At 38.7% G+C, this 14,087-nt stretch overlaps 1 protein-coding gene across 9 annotated transcripts in view; it reads left to right on the top strand.

Annotated features, from left to right (window-relative positions):
- ryr1b (ryanodine receptor 1b (skeletal)) overlaps positions 1-14,087 on the top strand; it is a 91,764-nt gene that overhangs the window by 58,326 nt on the left and 19,351 nt on the right. For 4 of the 9 annotated variants that reach the window (XM_041809750.1, XM_041809766.1, XM_041809775.1 and 1 more), the window contains 13 exons: positions 1,921-2,091; positions 2,182-2,241; positions 2,797-2,931; positions 3,054-3,166; positions 3,265-3,361; positions 3,447-3,553; positions 3,639-3,690; positions 4,025-4,105; positions 8,266-8,365; positions 8,843-8,922; positions 10,533-10,609; positions 10,739-10,812; positions 11,259-11,276. In XM_041809750.1, coding sequence (XP_041665684.1) covers positions 1,921-2,091; positions 2,182-2,241; positions 2,797-2,931; positions 3,054-3,166; positions 3,265-3,361; positions 3,447-3,553; positions 3,639-3,690; positions 4,025-4,105; positions 8,266-8,365; positions 8,843-8,922; positions 10,533-10,609; positions 10,739-10,812; positions 11,259-11,276 — 1,165 coding nt within the window. The remainder of the gene's footprint in view (positions 1-1,920; positions 2,092-2,181; positions 2,242-2,796; positions 2,932-3,053; positions 3,167-3,264; positions 3,362-3,446; positions 3,554-3,638; positions 3,691-4,024; positions 4,106-8,265; positions 8,366-8,842; positions 8,923-10,532; positions 10,610-10,738; positions 10,813-11,258; positions 11,277-14,087) is intronic. The other 5 variants (XM_041809791.1, XM_041809801.1, XM_041809817.1 and 2 more) reach the window with 3 other exon arrangements.

The raw sequence follows: 14,087 nt of genomic DNA on the forward strand, positions 1-14,087 counted from the left end.
CCACAAACAAAAACAAAACCCACTCATAATGTCATGACGGTAGATATTGTTGTGCAGTGCAGAGTAAGATGTGTTTAGTCTCTTTATTAAATGCCAACATCAGATTGACTATATTCCCCATGATCGACCAAATTCTTAACGACCAATTTATCGATCATCGATTAATTGTTCCCATCACTAGACCAAACTAACAGCTAGTCATTTTAATCATTTAGTCATTAAAAGCTCATCTATACTTCCCTAATTATTATATTCCAACAGAAACATTTATGTTGTATGGGAAAGAGTTGATTTGACCAAGATCAAGTAAAGGATTTAATCCAAATACATTACAATCATCAATATCCAATTATTTCCTCAAATCGACAAATGACAGAAACTTTGCAAAAAAGCACCTAGGGCATTTTGGCTAGTTATTGAACTCTCCAAAATACAGGACGTGTTAGGCTCTTGTTTGAAAATTAGTTCACAGAAGTTGGATTTTCAGAATCGTTATTAAAATTTACATCCACAGCAAAACTTTTTAATCTTAATGCCATTGATTAACTATTTACGATTGTGTGCCCAGCTCTGATTGTATCTTAGTAATTTTGGTATAATAATATTTTGACTGAGTTTGTGTGAGGAGTGTGTGTCTGTGCTTTTATTTGTGTTTGTATATGTGTGAGTAGGGGTCTGGAGTGGCTTGATGAAAGCTCTTTGCTGTAGATCGTAGTGGCCTGTGAGGTTTCATGGTGCTCGGTTGAGCAGTTGTGTATCTAATTTGGAGTTTACACTCCTGCAACCGTGCCCCATCACCTTATTTTTCTGTAATTAATAAACAGTTTGCCTCTAGATGGTCCCTGTTGGATGGAGCCCATGCTGCCGTGCTACTTGTTGTGTAGAAATGTGGTTATTGACGCTTGAATTTCTTTCAGCTTTTGTGGTAAAGATTCCTACGCTGGACTCTTCTCTTTTAGTTAATATCATTGGCTTTGTGATAACTGTTTAAACCAAAAAGCTATTCTTTGCTGTCAGATTTAGATAGATCTGCTTTGTCCATCAGTTGTATCTGTTGCTAGCCAGGTCTATCAGGGGGGAGACTGAAGCTAGTTGGACATTACTAGATAGCTGTTATCATATTTACTAACTGAACTAGCCCCTCCATGGCTAATTCATTGACATCATTAAATTGTTAAATCATTGAATATCTAATCGCTGTTTGATGTTTTTAATGGTGGTTGTTAGATAAATAAAAAAAACCTCCTCTCCTTGGCTATCAGATGGGCATTGCTGTAGTGAGTTTCTGTTGCCCGATCATCACATTGCCTCTCACTCTGCTCAAAGAGCCATTTTACCTACAAATGTACAAGCCACCATGGGCAGAGAAGGTGCTGTGAGGCCAGACAACAGTCAGTAATGAGCAATGGCAGCCTCAGGACAGGAGTGTGTGAGAAGAGCTCCAGGGCGATGGAGCTGACCCAATAAAGTTGTGCTGGTCTTTGTGCTGTCAATTGGACAGGGTTTGCTCTGTCTGGCCACTGCACTACTAACAGAAAGGCTGCATTGTGTGTAACCACTGAAGCTGATGCAGCACTGAAGCACCTGAAACCCCACCAAGAAGTCAATGTGTTCAAGAAAATGCAGTTGTTTGTCTGTCTGATTCCAGCTGGTGTACAAATAGTCACTTAGTTGATTCACTTTTCAGCATGTTGTGATATTGCCTAAAATTTCACCCTAAAGTTGGTTCTTACCAACTCTTTGAATCAATTTCCTGTTTCTTTTTTATGTCTTATTCTTCTTTAAATGTTTTGTTTAATGTTCTCAGAAGCCTCTGATGTCACAAAAATATTGTCTGAAAACAGAATTTTTGATGTTTGAGGCATAGAGGCTTGAAAATTAACAAGGATCGAAAGTCTAAAGTTTACTTTCTCTCTTTAGTCTGGAGGCTCGGAGCAGGAGCGTACCAAGAAGAAGAGGAGGGGGGATCGCTACTCTGTGCAGACCTCTCTTATTGTAGCAGCATTAAAGAAGCTGCTTCCCATCGGCCTCAATATGTGCTCTCCTGCAGACCAGGAGCTCATCAATGTTGCCAAGATCAGATACTCACTGGTACTTTCATGTGTTTGATGCAAACTCACTTCCCTTTATTAAATACATGTGTTTCAATGCCCCCTGAGTCTTGTTTTTTCTTTTTTGCAGAAAGACACAGATGAAGAGGTGAGGGAGTTCTTGCACAACAATCTTCATCTTCAGGGCAAGGTGAGTTGACAATCAATGCAAATAAACTAGATATTTGTGACACAAGACCATTTTCGAATGTCATGGGGGAAAGTTGTAGCTGTGTAAAATGAAACCAATTTTTTAAATAATTCCTCTGGTTTCCACAGTTAACACCAGAAGTAAGCATTGCAGTCTAGAATCTGATCGTTATGTGTTGCTAATGTTTCTCAACACTCTCACCTTAAGTATTTTTTTCCCATGGAAACTACAGCTCGATAAACTGTTTTTGTTAGTTCTATCAGCTGTGCAGGTCAGCAAGACATGTGTTGTTATACAAGATGATACATGAGAGATTCAAGACTGTTGTTGCTAAATATGTCAGTGGAAAAAAGTATTGTTTTCAGCAGATATCTTAGTTAAAAAAAGACTGAGCCAATAAAGTACTTTTGTGCCTGTCTCTCTCAGCTGCAGGGGTGTAAACTGATAGACTTTTGTCCAACAAGTTTCAACTTGTCTCATCATGAATCATTGGTCTCAACTAGGCTCAAATATCCTTATACTGTATGAATAACACATATTTGACCTTGGTTTCAGGTGGAGGACCCAGCTATGCGCTGGCAGATGTCTCTTTATAAAGAGAGGTCTGGTAAGGACGAAGATGCCGAGGACCCTGAGAAGGTGGTGAAAAGGGTGCAGGAGGTGTCTGCTGTCCTTTACCACATTGAAGTGGTGAGTTGTTGATAAATTAAGTGCTCTGCAATTGAACATGTGACTGTGTACAAAGTGTGTAAATCTTCACTTGTAGTTGTATTGTTGAAGAAATGAAAAATGTATTATTTCTCTTTCTTTAGACTGAGCACCCCTTCAAGTCAAAGAAAATGGTGTGGCACAAACTGCTGTCCAAACAGCGCCGTAGAGCTGTGGTGGCCTGTTTCAGGATGACGCCCCTTTATAACATCCCCACGTAATGATACCCTCAAATATGTTCTGTGAAAGAATTTAAGAGTAAATGAGTCATTGTAACCTCACTGAACTGAGTCCTAATGACCTCTCTTCTTACAGGCACCGGGCAACCAATATGTTTTTAGATGCCTACAAGCGCAACTGGTTAGAGACCGAGGGTTACTCATTTGAAGACAAGATGATTGATGACTTATCTGTAAGTTGTCCTTGCATTAATTCTTTGACATATAGTAACCATCACTGGCCCAAATAAAATTTATGTTCTCAAATATTTAAATTAGAAAGCCATGGAGGAAGAGGAGGAAGAGGAAGAGGAGACTGAGACAAAGCCTGACCCCCTTCATCAGCTGATTCTTCATTTTAGCCGTACAGCTCTGACAGAAAAGCTGTGAGCATCTTACTTTAGTTTCTCTCTTTAGTGACCTGCTTCTCTCGGACACTCATGAACTCCTGTTTGTTTTGTCCTAATACAGTAAACTTGAAGTTGACCATCTCTATATGTCATATGCTGATATTATGGCAAAGGTAAGACAGTGATTGAGCAGCATGCTAGTGTGCTTGTGCATGATCTTTGATATAAATAATCTAGAAACTGAAGATATGATTTGAAATAAACCCAACTAAACAGCAGAAAGTTTCTTTTTAGCCTGATTTGGTTTTGTAGGATTTCTCTTCCCTCAACAATTGAATTTCCAAATTATTTCTCTATCTGAACGTCCAATTTAATCCCTCTCCTAAAAACATCTTATATTATTGTATTGAAAATGAGCACTGCCAGCACAAAGTGTATGACTGTGTTGAGATCTGTTGTAAGACTGCTAAACAAGATGCGATCTTGTGCTCTCTTGTCTCCTTCCAGAGCTGTCACATTGGTGAGGAAGACGAAGGGGGAGAACAGGAGGGGGAGGAGCCATCCTTTGAGGTGCGGCAGACAGAAATGGTATGGGGGGACCAGGGGATGGGAGACAGGGGAGTCAGCGAGGAGGCAACTCCCCACGCACCGAGTGACCACACCATGACATCACACTCGCACACCCCCCCACCCCCACCTTAAATTTCTCTTCCTGTCTTTTCTCTTGTTCACTCACACCTCTTGTCTCTTTCCTGCTATTGTGGACTGACTTGTGCATGCCTTTCCTGGACTCTGGCCAAGAGTTGGATCAATTTCTGGACTCAATTGGTTTAAGTTTCTAAATTGCATGACATGAGTGCAGAGAGATGGTGCAGTTAAGACCAGTTAAGATATAGGTTAAAAAAAAAGAAAGAAAAAACACTGAGCCTTTGCCAGCTGTTTAACTTAAAAATCACCATTTCCAAGCCTGATGTGTATTGCACTCCAGCCAAAATGAACATATAATCCTGATATTTATCTAATTACAGCAGCAGTTAATACATAAAATAAAATACAAATACTTTTACAGGTCACCAGCTTGACACTGTGCTTAGCTGTGCAAAAGGAATCACAAGTTCATTACTACTGAATTTAAATTGTATACTGTTAAACACTACAAAACCCAGAAAGTAAGTTGCACCGATATATAAAATGCAGCCTGTTTTTGGGGTTCCCCAGTTGCAATGAAAAAGGTTTAAACTTTTTCTTGCATTGCCTTTAACAATATCCACAAAGTGAAATTTCCGTAAAGCTGTATAAATCTTTGTAGTACTACCTGCTTTCACTTAGTGAACTTTGCAGTCCTGCTAGCTACTGGTGCAATGGTGGGACTCTTGACCAACAGTCACATTCAAAAAACCTACAGAAATCCCACCTCTTCAACTCAGCCTATGGTCTTTGTTTAATCCTGCCATCATTGGCAAACACTGATATGATTCTTCCCCTTAGTTACTCATTCAGTAATCTTGTTTTGTACTTTTTGTGTTACTTCTTCTGCCCTTACATCCTTGGGTTCCTTGAAAGGTGCTATATGAGTCCAAAATATTTTATTATTATGCTGATAATTGTGAGTTGTGTTGCCCATTTCCACTGGCCCGTTGTGGTTGAAAACTGAGAAGTCATTTCAATCAAAGCAGCTCTTGGCATGGTGGATTTAAGCAACAGTTTAGCACTGTATTCTTTAAACGTAGGATTATAAACACTGTTGAAAAGTGCCACTGTAAGCATGGTCTACTTTGGTCTGATCAAGCCTTGCTCAGTAAAACAGCTGATTGTTAAGCACAATGGACGGGGCTTATTTTCAACTGTGTCAAGTTTGTCTTCCAAGCTGGATTTTACAATTGTACAAAATGCCAGAAATTGTATTTTTAATTCAAAAATAGCAGAAATATGGAATACTAGCAACTGTTTTTTTGAGTTTGCTAGAAAACACATCTGTGCAATTTTGATGCTGCTGTAAAGAGAACCAGTATTCAAACAACCAAACATGCAGTTTTATCAGTTACTCTGAGCTACTGCTTTACAAGCATGAAAATGCTTCTTTTATTTGATGGTATACAGTAGTCAGGGTGGCATTATCAGTATCCACAACTGCTAATTAGCACCTAAAAACCAAATCAAATCCTTGATGTGACTGGTAATTTTAATGAGTATCATTGATATTTTTACTTAAAAGGTCAGGTTTGGACACTGTGATGATGTAGCAATAGAGATTGAGCTATTCCTAGAGGGTAGCATTACATCTTTTTGTACATTCTCCTCTTGTTTATTCTTAATGAGGTCAAAGTTTTGTCTTAATTAGGTTTGTTTTTTGCCAACTGACAAGTAACTCTGTTCTTTTCTGGTAGTTATCAAAGGCCCAAAAATGTAGTGTTACCATTCAAGACTAAACTGAGCATCTATAGTATACTTGCAAACCCTGATAACAGTTATTAAGCCAAACAATGCAGCAGGTCTTCTAATAGTCAAACCCGCTCTCTTGTGCTGATCTTGTGTGGTCAGTCTCTCCCAGACTTGCACCACCTTTACCTGACTCACACCCTCCTCTACTCACCTGCTACATGGACTTTGTTCATCTATTTGGACTCACCTGATAACTCCAGTTTGAAATCTAACAACTGACAAGTAACCGACGTTGTTTGACTTTACTTTGAATCTGATAATGTTAACAAGTCTTCCTCTCTGTGCTCACCAAGGACTACAGTAAAAGCCTGCACAGTCAGCCGTACAAACACTGTCCCAATCCCAGTCTCACACTCATGCAAGCACTGCAACACTTATCACGTGAATATACATTCACACTAACAGCACTTATCACATAGTCTGTTTCCACACATCACAAAAGACACATAATTTGAACAACATCAGATCCAATACTCTGTAACCAGAGAGAAGTTGCTCCTTCATGATTGAAAAACACAGTCAGGCTCACGAGGGAGGGGGGCGGAGGGAGGGGTAGGTACAGTTCTGGGTGCTTTGGGTGGGGCTTTATGCATGGTGTGCAGTGGGTGGGTCATATATAACCTCTTTTGTCTACAGGACGATTGTTCATAGCAGCTGTACTGATTGTTGGACAACAAATAAAGCTCAGCAAAGAATGGGAAAGGAGTAAAATACTGTGTAATGTAGACATATAGGGTAAAACATAGTAGTTCAGTGTAATACTCTTCTTTTCAATAAAGAAAAGACATTTTAAAATAAAGTTCTCCATAATGTGTAAGTAACAAAAAAATAAAAATTTGCAAGTACATATCTAGGCATTAGATAGAATGTATTACTCATTTTTAAATGTTGAAATTAAACTTCATATTTCAAAAAAATTGGTTTTGGGACATTAAGATCTACAGTACTGTGCTAAACTTTTAGGCATGTTTGGGGCTTAAAATGAGGCCAAACTAAGGTGTGTAATGGCAGGTAAGACTGCCTGAGTGCACCATCAGGTGGAAGATTGCCACAACCTTGGTTGGGCTGGATGTCCTTGCATATGACCAGACAGGCATGGGAACATAGTCTGTTGAAAAAATAACAATGTGTATTAGGGTTACCATGAGCTCCTGGTTGTACTGTGGATGTCCAAAGGTCCCGAAAACCGTCAGCAGTCTCTGGGTATATCGCTAGGGGGAGAAGGCCTAGACAAAGGAGATGTTGTCGAGCTTAAATTTGGCCACCTGGCAACATACGCATTTGTCAACACGTATTGAGCCTGACCCTGACTTCCATCCCCCCTCTCTTCAACCCCAGTTTGTGGCACATCAGGCTCTATGATAAATCCTTAGCACCATACTTGCCTAAAACTTGTGCACATGACTGTATATTTGGAACTTATTTTAGACAATTGCAGACAATCCATTATGTTTTTATTTAAATACTAAATAGTATTATGACTCTAAGTACTTACAAAAATAATGGTAGTCAATTCAAGGAAATGCTTTTGCATTATTTTGAGCACAATTTAACAGACTTAGAAGAAGGAAAAAAGGGTTATGCTTCTGTCATTTGGGGATAGAAGAACAGAGAGTTTTACTGTTAAGACAGAATATGCATGCTGTGTATTACTCAGACAACCACTGTTGCTTTGTCATGAGAAAATGGGAAATGCGTGTGTGCTGGCATTGAATGTTACTGCCTCTGGATGATGTCAAGAGGTGGAATAAATGTCACCTTCACTAACACACATTGTGTGTTCCTATGGAAGAGAACGTATGTGTGTAAATATGTGTTTTTAAATATGTGTTTTTATGTTTTATCATATCAAAACTGCAGTCTATAAATATAAAAAATTTGGACTTTTTCAGAACTCATAAAAGTACCAGCAAGCATTACAAAAGGGAGGAATTACACACAAAAAAATCAAACTCCAAAGATTTTTAATACAGTCTTTATCTTCCTTTTTAAAAAAAGTTTAAATCTGTGACATGGACTTTTACAAGTTAAAGCCATTTCTTTGAGGCATTCATGTTGACAACAACCATGCCCATCATGTATAAACAGTATGTGGTAGGACAAATAAGTTTAAAAATGATGCATGAAATATAATGCTACTTTTGGTTCTTTTTTACTAGTGTAGTGCTAAATTTAGCCAAAGCCACATGCTCCGAATTAGCACAGAGGATGAGATTGTGTTTATGTCAGTGTGCGAGTGAGTGCGGGGGGCAGTGCAGTCCCACTTGACGGGGTTATAGCTCTATTCCTCATGCTTTGCTCTACAGGAAAAGGAGATGGAGAAACAAAGGCTTCTGTACCAGCAGTCCCGTCTACACAACCGTGGGGCTGCAGAGATGGTGCTGCAGATGATCAGTGCCTGTAAAGGTAGCTGTCAAACTACATCACCACCAACATGCATGTTTGAAAGGATGAACTCAAACATGTTTTTGTCATGTGTGAAATCTGTAAAATCAGTTCAGTAAACCATAACATGAATCACTTATATAAGCTGTTCTGGAACAAATATGCCTGAATGATAGTTTCAGTCGAATGCTTGAGTGGAGTTGTAAGGTGCATTGATATCCCAGTTTTAGTCCAGATCAGATGAGTGGTGTTTAACATTATTGTGTAATGTTAATTGTAGCTGAGGAGAGACTGTTCTCAAAGGTTTGGGGTTAAATAAATTTAGTGATACTGTGAAGCAGTTTGGTTTTCAATATCCTAGCACAACACAATAGTAACAGTAAAAATATTTAATTGTAAGTTAATACGTATTAATACGTAGCTAAAAGAATTTTTGCCAACTTTCAGTCATTATTGGGTCCAAAAATGGTTCCCACCATTGTTGTCTACTTATTTTAGGTGAACCTGGAGCCATGGTTTCTTCAACACTCAAATTGGGAATCTCCATCCTCAACGGAGGCAACAGTGATGTACAGCAGGTAAATGAACCCTCTGAACACTCACCGTTAAATTTGGACTAGAAGTCCTTCCTGTGTATAAGCCTCTGTCTCTTTTAAGGAATTACACAAGGAGAAAAAGGTTTAAGCAACCCTCTAGTATGTTGATTTCTATTTCCCTCTGCAAAGTCCACAATGTGCAATTTCTGTGCAGCTGTGTTGCTCTTTTAGTGCCATCTGTTTTTGCTGTATGCACATCTACTAGGTACAGTAGGTGGTTGAGCTCCTGCCCTACGTTAATTTTTTGTGAGACAGACTCACCTTCTGTGAGTTTCTCTACCCTTCTCCACCTGCCTCTTGTTGTCCTTACTGCACAGAGAGCATAATAGCAAAATTATCCATACAGGACAGCACATGATAACATAAATCAGAACCAATAAATTTAAACACAAAATACATCCTTAAAGCATTGCATAATTACATGTAAGGAATGCCAAGTAGCAAGTTTATTAAATGTGCAAAATGCCCACTTCATACTACATTATCAGAGATTATAAAGCAGCTGAACACTTCATGACCCAAAGGATATATTGCCTCTTAAAGTCCTTATCCTGGGCATTCTGTACCGGCACCCTAAAGTTTACAGGATACACTCGGACCAGGAGGGGCTGTGAGGTGATCTTGTCAGTAGGACTCAGTGTCTTTATCTGCCAGATAGGAAATACTGCACATTGACTTTCTTGTTATCCTCGCATCTAATTTAAAAATCTTGCCTGGTTTGTGATCTTAGATCAGCATGTCAAGATAGTCACCTTTGCCTGCCACATTGTACACACTGCACCTGACCCCCATGCCCATCTCTGCAGGTAGTTGGCACACAGGGTGGCCTGTAGAGGGAGTGTGGGATTGGCAAGCAGACTGGTGAAACCTCAGCAGCATTTCAGGCGTTGTGCTTGTTCGTTGTGGTGGAGAGGGTCCTGGGCCAGAAGGCAAAACCAACTGATTTACTTCCCAACTCTCACCTATATTCATGAGCTTTGGGTAATGCCTGAAAGAATGAGATTCTGGATACAAGAGTCGAAATGAGTTTTCTCTGGAGGGTGGTTAGGCTCAGCCTTAGCAATAGGGTGAGGAGTTCAGATACCTGGAGGGAACTGGAGGTAGAGCTGCTGCTACTTTGCATCAAAAGTAGCCACTTGAGTTGAGTAGGCATCTGATCAGGATGCCTCTTGGGTGCCTCCCTCTCGAGATCTACTGGGGAATGTCCAACTGGGAGGAGACCTTGGGGTAGAACCATAATGTGCTGGTGGGATAATATATTCTATCTGGTCTGGGAACACTTCAGGATCCCCAAGAGGAAGTTGGAAACTGTTGCTGGGAATAGGGAGGTCTGTTGATTTGTTTAACCACTTGTCAGTTTATTAAAGTAATAGAGGAGCTGTAGCCTTTGCAAATTTCAAACTTTTTTCTATCCCTGCATCAATCGCACTGCTCAACAACAAAAAATGGACTGCAGTCCTGAAATGTCATCAGTAATCATGCCTAAATACTCACAGTCGTCTAAATTTTAATGTCTATGTCATTTATAATTCCATTTTAAATGTATCATTGTTTATCAACAAACTGTTTTCTGTCCTCTTGTCTGTGCTCAGAGGATGCTGGACTATCTGAAGGATAAAAAGGATGTGGGATTCTTCCTTAGCATTCAGGCTCTTATGCAGACCTGCAGGTCAATAATTTTGTTTTTTAAGCCTTTGATAATGAAACAGTTCCACTCAAAACATTGTGTTAGAAACTAGTGCTTTTGTTGGACTGCATATATTTAAATCCACTCTAAACTGGGTATTTTACATTGCAGTGTTTTGGACCTGAATGCTTTTGAGCGACAGAACAAGGCAGAGGGCCTTGGGATGGTTTCAGAGGAGGGCACAAGTGAGTATGGATGGCAGCAGCTTGTGTTTCTCAAGTACCTGTCATTCACATTGTTACATTTTTACACACATTACCAAATCGTTATTCTTTTGTATTCTGCATTGGTTTGTAACATAATCTGACATATTTTCAGTGCCAGTGTGAAGTCTATTTTTTATGCATTTGTTTGTGTCTGAGTTTGCCTGTTTGTGGATGCAGGGTTTAAGGTATGTGTTCATGCAAGTGTTGAGAACCATGATTCTCTGAAACTAGTCACAGCATTTTGACTGTTGATGTTTGGTGATGATCTGTTTATCATCCACTGACAGCCATGAGATTTCTGGACTCACTGCGTGTCTCTTTGTCTTTCTCTCCCCAACATCTCGTTCACTTTGCCCGTTTCAACCTTTTACCCCTCATGCCCTTGTTCTTCCCACTCATCAATTTGCTGCTCTCACGGTTCTCAGATAAGAAGCTAGAACGTGGTAAATGAAACTTTGATCTCATATATTTGCCTTTTTTCACTCTTTCCTGTCCTCTCTGTCCCCTCTTTAAGCTCTAATATCCTGACAAGTCTTTCCTTGCTGTGAACTTACTACGCATTTCATTTCACACTCAAGAACCACGAAAAAATAAAACTTCACAGTCACTTTTACACTGGTACACTCAATTGGAAACCTCGCAATGATACAAATGCTACCATATCTTTGATTATGCATTTTATCTCTGGCAGTTTTCCTCTTGAAGTGATTGTAAAGCTTCATTTTTCTTCTTTGAGTGTTTTATCGCAGATCTACTGTAACTCCAATGCTCTCAGTCTTGTCAGTGGGAAGGAAGGATGTAACCTCATTCTCCTCTCCTCATTGGTTCTCTCAAGTAGACCATAGAGAACTACACTGACTCCAGAACTTTGAAATGAATGCAGCAGCACGTGGGACTCTCTAAGCCTTTAAAACCTTGTGTCAAACCCCATCCAAAGCACAAGGTAGCTAAGCTTAATAGGCTCCCTTCACAAAAAGTCCAGGTTGAGTTCTATTTACTTCGTATTAAGAAGTACAACAGAGGTGCAAACTGTTGAATAAAATAATATTATATCAGGTACCCTGTAGTGTATACTTTCGACTGTTAACAGAGCTGACCCTGCTGTAACAATTTCCTGTTGTTTACAACAGATGCTAGACTATTCTACAGTGGTCATTAAGATGTCATCCCCCTTCACTGTGTCCATGTGTGTTGTTGTAGGAAAATGTTACACCTATTACCACAGTTTGCTGTTTTGTGTTAAAACAACAGGGTTAAATCTGAGTATGCTTGTTTGTTTTAGACAGGGGCAGTTTTTTGAGCAGCTATTTTCTGCTGGCATGCCAAGAGGGAGCTAAGGTTGTCTCAATACTAAAAATAAATACTTTAAAACAATATTAATGGAAATAAAACAATATGAATACCTGTTTTGATACCACAGAAACAAAAATGGAAGTCCATTATAAGGTAATTTCTTGTTTTCAACAATGACAGTAATACAGGAAAACTCGTTCACATTGTCTGAATTGCACAAAAACACTTGCAATGCTTTCAATACTGATTCTGGTAGCAAAACATTGTTTTTGTTCTTGTGTAATTTAGACATTGTAGGACCTTCTGCAATTTTGATTCATTCCTTTTCTAAGTTTTTGTTTCATGAAATAGATTTATTTTTTTTGTTGCCATATTAAAGTTGGTCCCCACAGGCGGCACTTCTCTAACTGAGAGGATAACTTCACTCAGTGCAAAAGTGTCTAATGCCAAAAGGCATTCAAGGAAACCATGCAGATTAATTGATGATTGTCAAGTAGTTTGAGTACAATGACAAAAAATACCTGGAGTCATTGAGTATGGTTTACTTCAAACAAAAAAATGTGTTCTATTGACTCAGAAAAATAGAGCTGAAATAGTGGATTTGGATTTTAAGGTAACACAACTTATTTTTGATAACAATCTTCTACTGTTCGGTCTTACAGTATGGGTATTTTTCACTTCTTTCAATCATTAGTAAACACAGATCATATTGTTTGAAAACACATGGTATCAAAAAGTACTGATAATTCTGACAGCCTTAGATAGTCATATGCTCTGTGTCTTCTAATGGATTTAAAGTGTACTCAAGGGCAATCATATTCATAAATCGAAACATACAGACATACGACATGCCCACACATACAGTATTTTACAATCACAACATAAACAACAGCTCCAGGAATGAACCTTACTAATTCTGTATTGTCCCTCATATATACACTACCTTACCTTGTGTTGTGATATTTTGCTTATTTCTATACTTACAGTTTACTAGAGTTGATAGAGTTCAGTAGATCTGTTAAGCATGACGGTGTGCCTCAAGGTTATGTTTGTGTATGTGTTTTTATCAGTTTATGTACATATCTGTCATCTATGTGTTCCCTGTCTACATTTATCTGTGTTTCTTGTCCCTTACAGTGTGAAGTGTCACATTTCTGATGTTCTGTCTATGATTGTTTGAGTGGATGTTTTCTGTATAAAACGTTAAAATAATGAGACGAATTTTAAGTTTTGGATGTAGGGACAATATAAAAGAATGAAGTCATTATGAGGCTTCAGTCCTTCTTTGCTCTGTCAGATGGACTTATGGGTCTTTGTGGTGTGCACTAACATTCAAAAGAAACTGAAAGGGTGTGAGGTGATTAAACTAACATCTTTACTGTTTTTGCACTGCATGGGTTTATATTTGTACTTGCATTGATTCAAGTACACATAGTCCTTGAATGTCATTAAAGTCACATCTTGCTTCTGTTTCATCTCCTGTTGTGGATCAGATTTCCTCACTGATGATTGCACTGGACCATTTTGCAGTGTTTTGTCTGTTTTAGTAGATGTGTAATTGAAGTTGGAATCTTATGATTACTATTTCACCTGGAATGCCTCTTAACCTCAGCTTCAGCTTTTTATTATATACATGTAAGACTTTTAGTACAAATTCAGCCTGGGGTGCTTTACAAAAAAAGACTGTGAAAACAGTCAAAATCAGAAAGAGCAAATTATTGGAATGACAAAAGAATGTCTTGCCTGTTCTGAGATCTACCGATGAGTCAACACATTGAGGCCTAACCAAAAAAATCAGCGTAGAATGCCTTTATTATTAGTTAACAATCATTCTATGCAAGTTTTTTCATGTATTAGTCATGACAAATGTTGTTTAAACAGCAGAGTTTTTAAGTTATTACAATGTTTACATTTTACAGAATGGGCCTATATTTATTAAGGGCAAGTGAGACATTTGTAAT

Source organism: Cheilinus undulatus, linkage group 2, assembly GCF_018320785.1.
Source record: "Cheilinus undulatus linkage group 2, ASM1832078v1, whole genome shotgun sequence".
NCBI classification, from domain to species: domain Eukaryota; kingdom Metazoa; phylum Chordata; class Actinopteri; order Labriformes; family Labridae; genus Cheilinus; species Cheilinus undulatus.